Genomic DNA, 12750 nt, shown 5'->3' on the forward strand with positions numbered 1-12750 from the left:
CCCCGGCTTCAACCAAGTAGCACAGACAATATAAGCTACCTTTGGCTCTCCCGGTAGATTATATTTTAGAGTATTTACCATCATTGAGATGCGTGTGAGAAATAATGAATGAAAATATCTCGTATCGGATAATTGATACGAGACATAGCAGTCAATTCATAGAGGAATTTAAGTGGGTCCTCATAGTCATCACCACAAATGGAGCTCCCCACTATCCAACGCTTGAAAAGTGCTGGGAGGACCGGCTCCCTGAAAAGTGTGTGGTCCATGGAACTTCAAGTGGGGGAGGACCATTTCCAATGAAAATCCAATGAATCCTTCTATTCTTTGTTTTACTTGTCATGTTTTGTTCTGCTTGTCCAGTCCAATGTAGGCCTTGCGCACCTGTACGAACCAAGAAGGGTGTCCCGGCGCACAAAACTCCGTGCCTCGCGAGGGACCGGGGGAGAGGTTGACGTAACATGTTGGTCGAAAATGGACAGCCACAGAGCACATGGCCCTGTAATTAACGGGAGGCAGCCCGAGTCGGCTGGGACACGGCCCGGGTTCCTCAAACCTGAGACGGGCTCGTAGAGTGGCGTTAACTAGTTCATAATAACGATTCGCAAACAAGCATTGTCCGTGGCACGAAACTAAAAACAGAGATTGATTGCACAGCGTATTAGTTCGATACATGCCCGTTGATGAATGAGCCATCGCTGTTTGCTCTTTAAGTTCGCATTTCAGACGTTCTTTGATGTCCTCGTGAGGTTTATTCAGGGGAAGTTGAAGGCTTCGTCAGCGTCTCGTGGGGTGTGCACAATCCGGTAAAATGATATACAATCTCTTCTGACTCAATGAGACGCTTCCTTCAGCCTCTGTACTGGACAGTAGTTCACCATTCGAGAGTGCAAAATGGTGCCAAAATCCAAGCTAGAATAGATAGCTACACGTCCTTGGCCCAAATTCACCAACCCAATCTCTTGAATTCAAAGTAACTAAAGCGAAAATACGTGCTAATATGAACCTTCAACGGTTGATCAGGGATCTTTCAAATATGTACAATCAGGTGATCGCCGATAGGTCAGTCAATGATTATATCGTTCAAGAATGAGAATGTACACATGCTGCGAACAGCTGTTCCTATGGAAGCAAAGAAAGAGCTCATCGGATATCGACACTTGACACTGACACAGCAAACCTTGCGTGCAAAGAGTAGGAATCCTCGGAATCTGTGTGGCGTTGCACCGTGTTCTAGATTCTCCTGGACTTGTTGTCAAAACTTTATACTTTCTTAATTCGATGAATACTCATACCGGAAATGAATAGGAACAATTTATACGTTGCGACATTCGTGTTGATGTGGAAAAGATAGAGTAAATAAGGTCAGAGGGATAAGAATACAACAGAGAGCATGGGCGGTAAAAGAACATTGTTTCACCTAGATTGTAAGGGTTACAAGGCCACATACTGTCTATACATACTTTTGTCTGATCCATAAAGGGTTAGCGCCCAAAACAAGCTGCAGCTCAAAATGGCATCATTATCCTCTGAATTCATTTTCTTTCTAGCAAAAAATACAGCAACTAGAAAACGAAAACGAAAACATATAAGAAGCTCACCAAGTGAGAGGAAATAATAGAATAGCTGGAACATAAATCTTACCTGTACATGAAGACATCGTTCTTGCCAATGTTAAATGACACTATATTCTCAGAAAAGTGCACTTGGTCACTCCGCCAGCAATATGGAGATAGCAATGAATCAACTTCTAATGCCAGCAACTCTAAGTTTGACTGCGGAACACATTCTAAAGTCAACTCTAACTTGGTCCACTCCGCCACCGATAAGAGCAACAAGAAGAGTGGGCGATCCTTCTTCATTGCAATCCTACCCATTTTTTGAAAGTCAATGCTGCTTCTCTCTTTATCAGTTGAGCTTCGGTCTGGAATTTGGGAGCCTTACCCTTGTAAAGTGTTTTATGGTACTTTAGAAAGAGCGTGCGATATTTATACTTGTCAACAAACATGTTCCCTCTGTCCATCATTCCAACAACCTCATTTGCTCGAGCAAAAAACCCACCTCTAACAAAAGTATAGAGTACAGAATCCAAGAGTTCCTGATCAAACTTTATCGGGGAGGAAGCAGAGAGAGCTTTCATTTCACCCCACAGCTCAGTTACCTCAACATATTTTCCTCCAATAGCAGCATACCCAGTCACCATAGAATGGAATGTCTGTGCATTAGGGGAATGCCCTAGACTGCGCATTTTCTTCAAAGCTTTCTCTGCATCCTGCATTAGTCTCTTCTTGCAGAAAAAATGAATGACGTTGTTCCAATCATGACCACCACAATCAATCCTCTGGCCTTCTTTGATTTCCTGCAAGAGCTTTGACATGAGACCTGCCTCACCACTCTCAGCACAACCCTTGACCAATAAATCAAACTCTCGATGACCTAATCGAGGTATTTTGGAATCTTTCATCTCTCTAAATAGGTTAAGTGCCCCTTGAGTATCATCATGAAGAACCCTAGACTGGATCATTGCCTCATAAGAGCTTGCATCTAGCTGGATCCCTGCTTTACGAGCATCTCGGAGAAGTGATGTCACCTCTGTGGCTCGGTTGGCTTTGCAGTATGCTTTCAAGAGAGAAGAATACACAGCAGAACCCGTTCTAACCCCAGCCAAATGCATCTCATCAAGGAGATCGTATGCCTGATCCAGCCAACCAAGTGAAATGCACGAATTAATGACATGAACCAAGGCCGAACCATCATTTGAAACGGGCAAGTCTTCTTTCTCAGCCTTAACAAGGAAATCTGCCAAATCCTTGATTTTGTCAGCTTCAAGAAAAGCCTTAACCAATTTCACGTAAATGTTCTCTGTCGGTTGAAGAATCCCACGGTGAGTTGTTACCAATTCCACTTGCACCTGCAACTTAGCCAACAATCCATTAAGAGCTTGCTCTGCCTCAGCCTGCAGTTTCTCAAACTTACGATCTTTAGAGAACTCTTCATATGATACAATAGCTTGTTGCTTCAATGACACGTTCTCCAGGAAGTCCAATCTGCTATTTCGATGACTTTGACCAGAAACTACTCCACCAGTCGAATCATTACCCTTCCGAGTACCATCGAATGCGAACGTAGCAGCAGCAAGTGAGTTTCTTGCTTCCTTTGCCTTGCGCAGCATATCCAAAACCATGCTGGACGCAGAATGTAGATCCCCAAACTTCAAATGGCAAGTAAGCAAACAATTGTAAAATTGCCGGAACTGCATATCAGTTAGGTTCGGAGCTTCCTCTATGTGCCTCTGAAGCTTCTTTAGCTCCTCTCGCCGGCCATTCCTCTCATGTATATGTGCCATTATGATCAACAAGTTTGTGTCAGCTCTAATCTGTATCCTTGGCATCATGTCAAGGAGTTCCTCCGCTTTCCTGCAAGTATCAAACAAGAAGCACCCGGCCAAAGCAATGTTAAAAGCAGTTGTATTGGGCTTCATAGCAACCAAAGGAGCATTGCACTTTTTACGAGGATCAACTCGTCCATCTTGAAACAAATAACCAATCTCAAGAACAAGTTCAGCTGCGAGATAAGCTCCAGGTGCTGTTTGAGACATGTAAGCCAAGATTGCGGACCAAGCCGCAACAGGGGGATACCCTTCCATGTCGACCAACTTCCTCAAAACAGTAGATGCAGCAACTGGTAATCCACCCTTCGCGAGACCAAAAGAGAGATAAATTAGAGTCTCCTTCTCAAACAAGTTCTGCTTACCCTCCTCGAAAGCACATTCCACCAACCCATACGCTTTCTTGAGCCACTGGACATCGAGGGTTTCGGTCAAACTCGCTATAAGCTTGTGCACCACAGATTTTCTGGGAAACCCATCCATGTGCATATGTAGCTCATACAACTTCCACGCATCATCATGCCTTCGCTCGTCAACTGCGGTCACCAACTCACTGCTGAGTTTAGCAGGATCCCTAGCTTGCACCAACACCGTCTCAACGAAGGATGAAAAGCCACCTACGCAATGCCTATTGACTTCGCTCTCGAAAAGTTTCGAGGGAAAACCATCTTTCACTACATTAAACAAAGAACGGACAGACCGATGGCACTTGTAAGCTCGAGGGTACTGTCTGATTGTGGCCCTGCCTACGAGATGCTTATCAGCGAGAGACAACAGCCAATTCAAGAGAGGATCTTTCTTGATTGGACGGCTCAGTTTCCTAACAAACAGCATTCCCCTGGAAAAGTTATTGCCAGAAGATGAGCAAGGAACACAGCAAGTTATGCCAAACCGTAGATATATGATTTCAAGCGCCACTCCTGTGGACCCAGTTATCTTCTGAAATCCCAACAATACGCTCACCACCTGTTCGACCAAATGCCGGACAGAAGCTGCTTGATGGAACGGCTCAGTTTCCTGATAAACAGCATTCCCCTGAAAAATTCTTCGCCAGAAGATGGGCAAGGAACGCAACAAGTCATGCCAAACCGTAGGAAGACGACAAGAACTGCAACCTTCACCTGGGAGATGATCCGGCGGACCCAGCTTTATTCTGAAATCCCAACGACACGCTCACCACCTGTTCGACGAAATGCCGTAGAGAAGCTGCCACTTGCTCGCCCCCGCATAAACGAGTATGCCCACGTACGTACGTACGTGTACGTGTATATATATGCTTCTGGCTTTTGCGCTTGTGTGGAGAGAGTAAACTGGAGGGGGTGAAGGAAGAAGGAAGGAGCTCAGTCAGCATTGCCATTCAACGCCTTAAATAGTTAATGATTTTCACACGAAATTGCCGATTTTGATTTGAATGATGTATGGATTTTTGTAAAGTTTTCTTAATTTTTGTTAAGTTTTGTTACCGATCTTTATTTGAGTCACTAATAGATATTTATTGGACCGTAAAAAGTTACGATGTAGCAAATTACGGCATTTATGTATGGTATATAAGCGTGTTTAGGTTGTTGACTCTCGTAGAAAATTACCGATCATAATCTCAATCATTTATTTGCTTTTCACATAGTGAAATACCAACTAATTTAAGCTTACTAAGTCTTATTTGAGTACCATTAGATTAAAAAACAAAAAAACTCTTATTTGAGTACTTAAAATTGACATATAACTGGTTTCTTCGAAATTACCACCTTCCATTATAATTTGCGAAGTTTAGCAATGTGTTAAATTAACTCTTATACGAATATAAAAATCTTAGGCTTTTTTCACGAAAAGTGTGACGTTTTTGGAAAATGTTTTCCAAAAAGCCATTTTTCATAATGACATAATCTTCCGGTGTCCAGCTAAAATCTAAAAAAGACTAGAAAAATATTTTCCGCCATATGATATGAAAAAATATGTTTTGATTTCCTCCATGTACTAATTTTAATTTTTTTATTTTAATTTTTTTTAAAATCGATCTATTAATTCTTGTTTCTTTTTTTCCTTTTCTTTCTGTTTTTCCCGTCTTCTCCTACCGGCCATAGGCGAGCTTGAGCTCGCCCAATTTTGGGAAATATTTTCCTGAAAATTAATTTCTGCGAAACGAATGGAGCCTTAATTTGGATGATACCATATAATTTTAGCTTATCAAGTCATATTTAAGTTACTTACTACCATTTCCTTTTTAGTTTAGAATAGATATTTGTACTTTTATTTTTAAATCAATAATATTTTATAGAACAAGTAAAATGTAGCGCTTTTTCCACTCTTAATATAGCTAAAACACTCCTTCTTATAATGTTTCAACAATATTAGCATTTATGGATCCAACCTTTTTTAAGCATTTTTCATTTGCTTTTCTTCTTTCTCTTATCTCGCAGGTCCACTTTCCTTTTTCTCATTTATTTTTCTTTGTTCTCTCTCTTTATAAAACATCCATTTCTTGTCAATAATCTGTGTTGAAGTCCAAATTTGCAAAAACCTCATCCTCACCCAACTAATCCTTTTCCATCTCCATTTCTTTAACTCAAAGCTCAACCGTAAGTAAAAAAATCCATCTCATATCTCTCCACTCCCATTCCATCTCTTTTGCTCTGTGTTATTCGTTATCCCATTTCGCATCAAACTCTTCGATTGATCAATCACGAAGACAAGAAAAAAAAACCCCATTAAAGATTCAAATCGAGGAGTTGAAGCTCTGCCCAAAACCTCATCAGAAATGTTTGCTTCTTCATCTTTGTCTTCTTGGTCCTAATTGTCACTTTCATTCCTGATTCGCTATCACTTACCAGCCTCCAAAAATATGGCTCGAATCTTCCCCCCATCACACTAAGTTGTTTACGCAAACCGAAAATGTGACCAGATGTACCCCTCCTCGCCTTCGTGGTCTCTCTAAGTTATGCTTCCATCGCCGGTGATTGATATTGTGAACTCAATTATGCGATGAGCCACCGTCAATTGTTCAAATCCCTATGTTCTAATAGGCATTGAGTTCAATGCAGGAGCCATTAGGTCTATTGTGTTCATGGGTATCAAACTTCGGTTAACGATTGAAAAACCGATGAGTGCGACGTGGCGTAGACGATAAGTGACAGAGACGGACCACAAAAGAGTGTTCTTTTTTTTTTTTTTGACAGATACCACCAAGGCTTGAACCATGATCAAAATTAAAAGGGATTAGAGAAAAGTAACAAACAATGAGGAAAATGGGACCCACAAGAAAAAATAAAGAAAAAAACAAACGGGACACCACAACCAAACAAAAAAAGATGGGACCATAAAGGTTAAAATTGTCAAAATATTGTGATAGGGAGTGTTTTAGCCATGATAGGAGTGGAAAAAGCGCGGCCCCAAGTAAAATGCCGATTGTATTTTTACCAAGAGCCATTTATAATTATCAACATTAACAAATACTTCCTATTCTACTCAAGCAAAACGCTGAAATCGTTAACATAGATTTTATGCTCGATTATTTCTTAATACGTGATTGGCTTGGTCTATTGTATTTACTTTACTTGTCGTCACTGATGTAAATTAAAAGGAAAGAAGGTAGTCAAAAACTTCCATTTGCTTTTGAACAATATTGGCTACATGTGAATTGGTTGAGACAGTTCTTGCGAACATCTCTCAAACTTTTATCACTTTGATTTCTCGTTCAGGAAATGTCCAGGCGAAGATCTGCGAAAACTTGAAAATTCACCGTGGGTTCATGGAGCGCCGGACAATCAAATCTGCACGCTCAGCGCATGCTTCAAGTCCCCGACGTGGAGGACATACGTCCCCAAGGCGACCTTCCGGCGGCCGACCTCGTCGACCACGCTCAGATCCTTGCAGACATCGACCTTGAACTGCACTTGTCCCTCACTTTGCGAGGCCAAGAACACCTTCTCAAAGCCCAGCAAGTGTTTCTGAGGCGACCTGTGCACCGATGGAGGGCTACTGAACAAGAACACCGTGTGGCTCCCGCTGTACCTTCCCACGTTCTCGACTCTCAGATGCACGTCGAAGGCCAAATTCGAGCACTTTTCGCCCGTGGCTTCCAACGACTCGCACGCCGACGAGCGGCAAACGTGGCCTTCCTCTAAGGGCACGGACACAATCTGGGGCGCTTGGACTAGACGGTGGCTGAAGTCGGAGTAGCTCAGCCCGTCCCCGAACGAGTACACGGTCGGCCCGGTGTAGAAGCGGTATGTCCTGCCCGGGTAGCCCGTCGCCGGGTTGGGCCTCATGTTCATGTTCGTCATTGGGACGGCGTCCACGTATGACTGCGGATACCATGTCATTGGCAATCTTCCACCTGATTCAAGTAAAGTAGAGCAACTCGTGAATCGGAATTTGAATCAAGGATTGCAAAATTTGAAGTGGCTAAAGACTCTGAATCTTACTAGGATTATGGTCCCCGAAAATAACGTCCGCCATCGCAGCGCCGCCGGCCTCGCCGGGGTAACCGACCCACAAAATGCTCGTGATCTTGTCGTTGTCCTTCGCAAACGACACATCCATCCCTCCCCCCGACATGATCACGAGGATCACAGGCCCCTTCGACACATTCGCCACTGCAGAGACCAAGAGCGACTGCTGGCCTGGGAGGTGGATGTCGACCCGGTCAAAACCCTCCCTCTCGATCGACTGGTCGGCGCCCATCACAAGCACCGTCGCATCCGCCGAAGCCGCTGCTTTCTTCGCGTCGTCTGTCTGGGCCGTGCCGCATCCTACGTTCGCGCAGCCGGCCACGTATGTTGTCGAAACGCAGGCCGCTAGGCCTTGCAAAGGCGTCACGTATTTGCAAGGAGTGCCTGCAAGGAACATAGGAGTTCTAAATAAGGTATTTTCCGTAACGGGTACAAATAATGAAGCTGATCGACTGTCGTGCAGTCTGTCGCGTAAATTCTTCCATTACCTTCGTAGTTCCCGATCATGGTCTTCGTGACATTGGCATTTGGTCCGATCACAGCCAAGGACTTTATGGCGGTCGAGGACAGGGGCAATGATCCTGCCTTGTTCTTGAGCAACACAATCCCTTGCCTCGCAGCTTCGCGGGCCAGCTCCTGGTTGCTCGGTGTGCACACATCATTCGGGCCGAGCTTTCCGTACAACTGCTTCCTAGGATCGCCGTCGAAGAAGCCGAGCCTCATCAGCGTGGCAAAATTGTTAGAGACGGCCTTGTCGACCGCCAATTCATCCAACAGTCCACCTTTCACCGCCGCTTCGGTGTGTTGGCCAAGGAAAGATCCGCAATTGAGATCCAACCCTGTCAAAAAGGGAATTAGAGTCATCGATGTAAAAGCATTCAAGGGCGAATTCTCAAACGCCTTCATCGCAATTTGATCTCAGTAGGATATGAAATTTGTGTTTACCTGCCAAAATGGCCTTAGCTGCAGCCTCTTCTGGTGTTTTAGTATAGTGTTGGGAATTATAGAACACGTCCACCGAATCGCAATCCGAAACTATATATCTGCATTAACCGATCCGTTCGCATAAATAGCGTCGCAATAATTGATCCAAAGCATCGAATAGCAATGCACGAGCAATGGAATATGTTACCCGTTTAATTTCCATTTTCCTCTGACAATCCCGGAGAGAAGGTCCGGGTCTGCACATGCTGGCTTACCATTAACCTGGTTGTAGGAGCACATCACACTCGCGACATTACCGTCGAGGACACAACTCTTGAACGGTGGTTGAAACGTATCATCTAAATCTTGTTGTGTTACCTAATCAGTCCTCCACAAGCAATACAGGAGATTAACTTGAGAAACCCGAATCGAATAACAACAAAAGAGAAGTCGCAAATTGTTATTTACCACAGCGTTGAAGTGGAAGCGATCGACACCTTTCCAGTTATCAATGTCGTACGCAGTATAATGTTTGCAACACGCGGCGACCTTAAGCCGGTCTGCTTTTCCATCATCGCTCTGTTGTAGGCCTCTGACATAACCCGACGCGTACTTGCTCGAGAGCAACGGGTCTTCCCCCGGCGTTTCCTGGCCCCGTCCCCATCTCGGGTCTCTGAATATGTTGACATTTGGGGACCAAAACGTTAATCCGGCTAACCCCACATTGTGCATCGCCCGGGCTTCTGTCGAAACCACCTGCTTCAACAAAGCTATCGTGTAATTCGTCTACTCTTCTCCATATTATCGCGCAGAACTTTAAAATGTTAACTTTTTGTCCTAGTTGGAATGAGAACTAATTCGTTTTCGAACTACAGACAGGGTGACAATCAGCAAGATAGTATGAAATCTTCTAAGGGCATTGGAATGAAATTGGAAGTAAACAGTCTTAACTAATGTATTGCAGAAGTAGAAGTCGAGAAGCAGATAATGGCGATCGATGACTGAATCACTAGGAAAAGTTTCGGATATGTTTCCTTTTTCCCCCTTTCGCCAAAACTTAAGGTCGCTCAACTCGTGATTTTCACGTATTTTTCCGTCCCGAGTCTCGTCGTCTATCCTTTCTTCCCGGTTTATTCGAAACTCCAGCCGAATCATCTAAACACTTTCCCTTATAAAATGCTTTCTGTTTCCGGAATTAACAATTGCAATTGGACCCCCTCATTGAGTGCAAAGGAAGGAACTAGTCTGTGCAATGACATGGCAATGCTCATGACAGCCACCTCCTTTTGCAAGCTCCAGTAATTATCATCTCCACCAACTAACAAACACCCAACTAATCCAAATGATGGTGATACTCATAGATGCAGAGATCCCGTTCTACTTTCTGTTTCTTTTAATGTATGCAAAATTTCCTCGTGCAGCAACCTTTACATAGGATCAAAAAACCTACTAATTCTTGTGTCCACATTTCATGTTTTTCCACAATAGTACAGACAACTCCGTGAAGGGTTGATGATGTTTTTGTCAAACTTTACTGTGGGAACAAGCATGCATGTCTAGACTTTAGCTGGTGCCTTTAAAGTCATCCAGTCAGCTCTGTATTATTTCTTTTGGGGGATCGCACTTACTGCAGTTTATATGGTGTACAGCTAAAAAGGTAGCACCAACTGATACCAGAGTGGTTGAGGATCCAACCAAAAAGATCTCCAACACGGCATCTGGCGCTTCGCCTCCCAATCTCATGGGTACTTTTCATGGCCAATTTCATCATTGCAGTTTCACCCCAAAAAAGCAAGTTCTCATTGCCCCTGGTATCAAGAATCTCACAGCAAAGAGCTGGGAAATCATCTGCAGCAATGCGCTTCGTACCTCTTGATCTTGCAGTAGTTTGTGGGTTCAGATTCAAATCAAACAGTGGATGAAGATACGACGTAAAATCCTACATCCAGCACTACCAACGACGAATATCGGGGCTTATTTAATGCCGCATTGAGAGAGTTAAAGATATAGAATGGTGATAAAGACACGACACTACGAGTTAGGAGGTTCGGCGCCAATGTGGACACAAATTAACTTGAATATTAGGAATGGTAGCGGCGGACACAGAAACTTAGATCGAAGGAGTGACATAAAAAGAATTCATCCACATGAAATTTTTATATGTCGCGGTATAAAGTTACCAAATATACTGTGCGCACTGCATCTACCGATTCGAGTGACGGTGGCCGGTGGTCCCCGCTAGCCGTCCTAATGGCCGCAGTTGCTTCGCAACACGCACTTTCTTATCACGTTGGATAAAAGTTTCGGGTTTTTTTTTCTATCGTGCCATGCATGATGCAGACAACTACAACGCGCAGATGCGAATACTTTATGCTGTTCCATTCATGCATAAGTCAGAAACACAGAGGCACAAGAAAGAGAAAGAGTGAGAGAGTGAACGATGTGAACTCGCTAACCTTCCCAATGGTCTCGAACAGGGTGGCATTGAACGACGCCGCCGTCAGGATGACCTGAGGGAAGCTGGTCGCCCCCGGGACGAGGCTCGAGAACTTCGTCCCAGGCCCGACGTACGACACCCCGTGCAGCGCCTCCGACCACCACTCGTACTTTGGGATCCCCAGGCGGTCCACATTGCCGGAGTTGTCCACCATGAACCCGATCTTCTCCTGCAGGGTCAGCCGCTTCACCAGGTCCGCCACCCGCGCCTGGACTCCCAACGAGGCGTTGCAGAACCCGAAGGCGGCGAGGCTCGGGTCGCGGTCCACGTCGCACGCGAAGACCGGCTTCGGCGGCTGGCCCGCGACGAACCGGGCGCCGAAGATGGCGCATGACAAGAACACATGAATGCAGCAGAGGCAGAGCAAAACAGGGGACACCTCCGGCGCTCCGTTCCGGGCGGAGCTCATGTTGGGAGAGGGGCGCGCGACCTCCCGAAAAGCAACTCCCTGAGCAAGGAGCGACGAACGACTCGCGGGGCTATATAAGGGCGGAATGTGGTGGTGAACAGAGCAAAAGGGCGCTTGTTTTGTAGCAGCCCGTGACTGGAAATGTCTAAATTGGGTACGATGAAGAGGAAGGAGAAGAAGAAAACTGAGGCAGCAATGAATGGCGCTCGGACTAAAGACGAGGATGCCTAACAGGGGAGAATCTAATACATCTGTACATATACTGGTGACAGTGCACTAGCGGATAAAGCACGGGACGAGCCCCGTGATTGGGTTCCCTTCTTCTCTAAACAACACAAAAGGCTCTGCTTTTGAGCTGTTCGTTTGGATCCTACTGCCAACTTTGTCTGAATACGTAGTAGACTAGAGAGAGAGAAGGGGAAGGGGAACCGAGAGACTGGGTCAGCAGGCAAGCACCGTCAATGGCTCTGTCTTTTGGACTTACTCGTGAAGCATGAGGGCGGGCGGGGGCGTGCTGGTGACTCGGGCTTCGGGAAGGGATGGACGAGAGAGAAAACACGGGGCCGCGGGGTCTTTGGTGTTTGTTGGAGAATTTAACGCCGAATTCGAGATTTGATTCTAGATGGAGGGAGGGAAGGGGGGCCGAAACCAAAAAGACAAGACGAAAATCCACGTCACAATTTGTAACCCCTTTTTAACAATTTTGAAGGATTAAGATTGAGCGCCTCCACCTCCGATCCAAGATCGAAGCTCGACGACGTCCCGAATTTAGGGTCGCCCGCGATCCGTAGTCGCCGGTGTCAAAAGAGAGAACATAGGTCCTAGGGGGGAGGGGGAGGGAGATGGCGACGGAAAGCTTGGGATGGCCGATGGCGGTGAGGCGCGATGAGAGGGGACGAGCATTTAAGGCGAAGGGTGGAGAGAGACGGAGGGAGAAGGGAAGAGAGAATTCGAGTTTTTTGGACTTTTTGTACACGTTAGAATGTCAAATCTAAAAGCTTATATCTATCGATAGAGGGAGACCGACCGCTTGTATTTCGACACATGAAAGATAAGTGAGCACAAAGACCACTAGGCCGATCAT

The 12750-nt window shown here is 45.2% G+C and overlaps 2 protein-coding genes across 2 annotated transcripts; both read right to left on the reverse strand.

The window, feature by feature from the left end:
• Positions 1 to 1396: 1396 nt before the first annotated feature.
• LOC130135059 (pentatricopeptide repeat-containing protein At1g03100, mitochondrial-like) lies at positions 1397 to 4597 on the reverse strand. The gene has a single exon (XM_056303305.1). It carries the CDS (start codon positions 4220 to 4222, stop codon positions 1859 to 1861), a length of 2364 nt encoding a protein of 787 aa, XP_056159280.1. The 5' UTR covers positions 4223 to 4597; the 3' UTR covers positions 1397 to 1858.
• A 2377-nt stretch (positions 4598 to 6974) lies between these two features.
• LOC115668860 (beta-xylosidase/alpha-L-arabinofuranosidase 2-like) lies at positions 6975 to 11746 on the reverse strand. Its single transcript, XM_056303435.1, has 7 exons — positions 11217 to 11746; positions 9229 to 9516; positions 8969 to 9138; positions 8782 to 8879; positions 8325 to 8675; positions 7810 to 8220; positions 6975 to 7721 (listed from the first exon to the last, which is right to left on the reverse strand). Exons 1-7 carry the CDS (start codon positions 11664 to 11666, stop codon positions 7150 to 7152), a joined length of 2340 nt encoding a protein of 779 aa, XP_056159410.1. The 5' UTR covers positions 11667 to 11746; the 3' UTR covers positions 6975 to 7149.
• Positions 11747 to 12750: the final 1004 nt, after the last annotated feature.

Source organism: Syzygium oleosum, unplaced genomic scaffold, assembly GCF_021117445.2.
Source record: "Syzygium oleosum isolate NSW1041296 unplaced genomic scaffold, Sole_v2.1 Sole_v2.27, whole genome shotgun sequence".
Lineage (NCBI taxonomy): Eukaryota > Viridiplantae > Streptophyta > Magnoliopsida > Myrtales > Myrtaceae > Syzygium > Syzygium oleosum.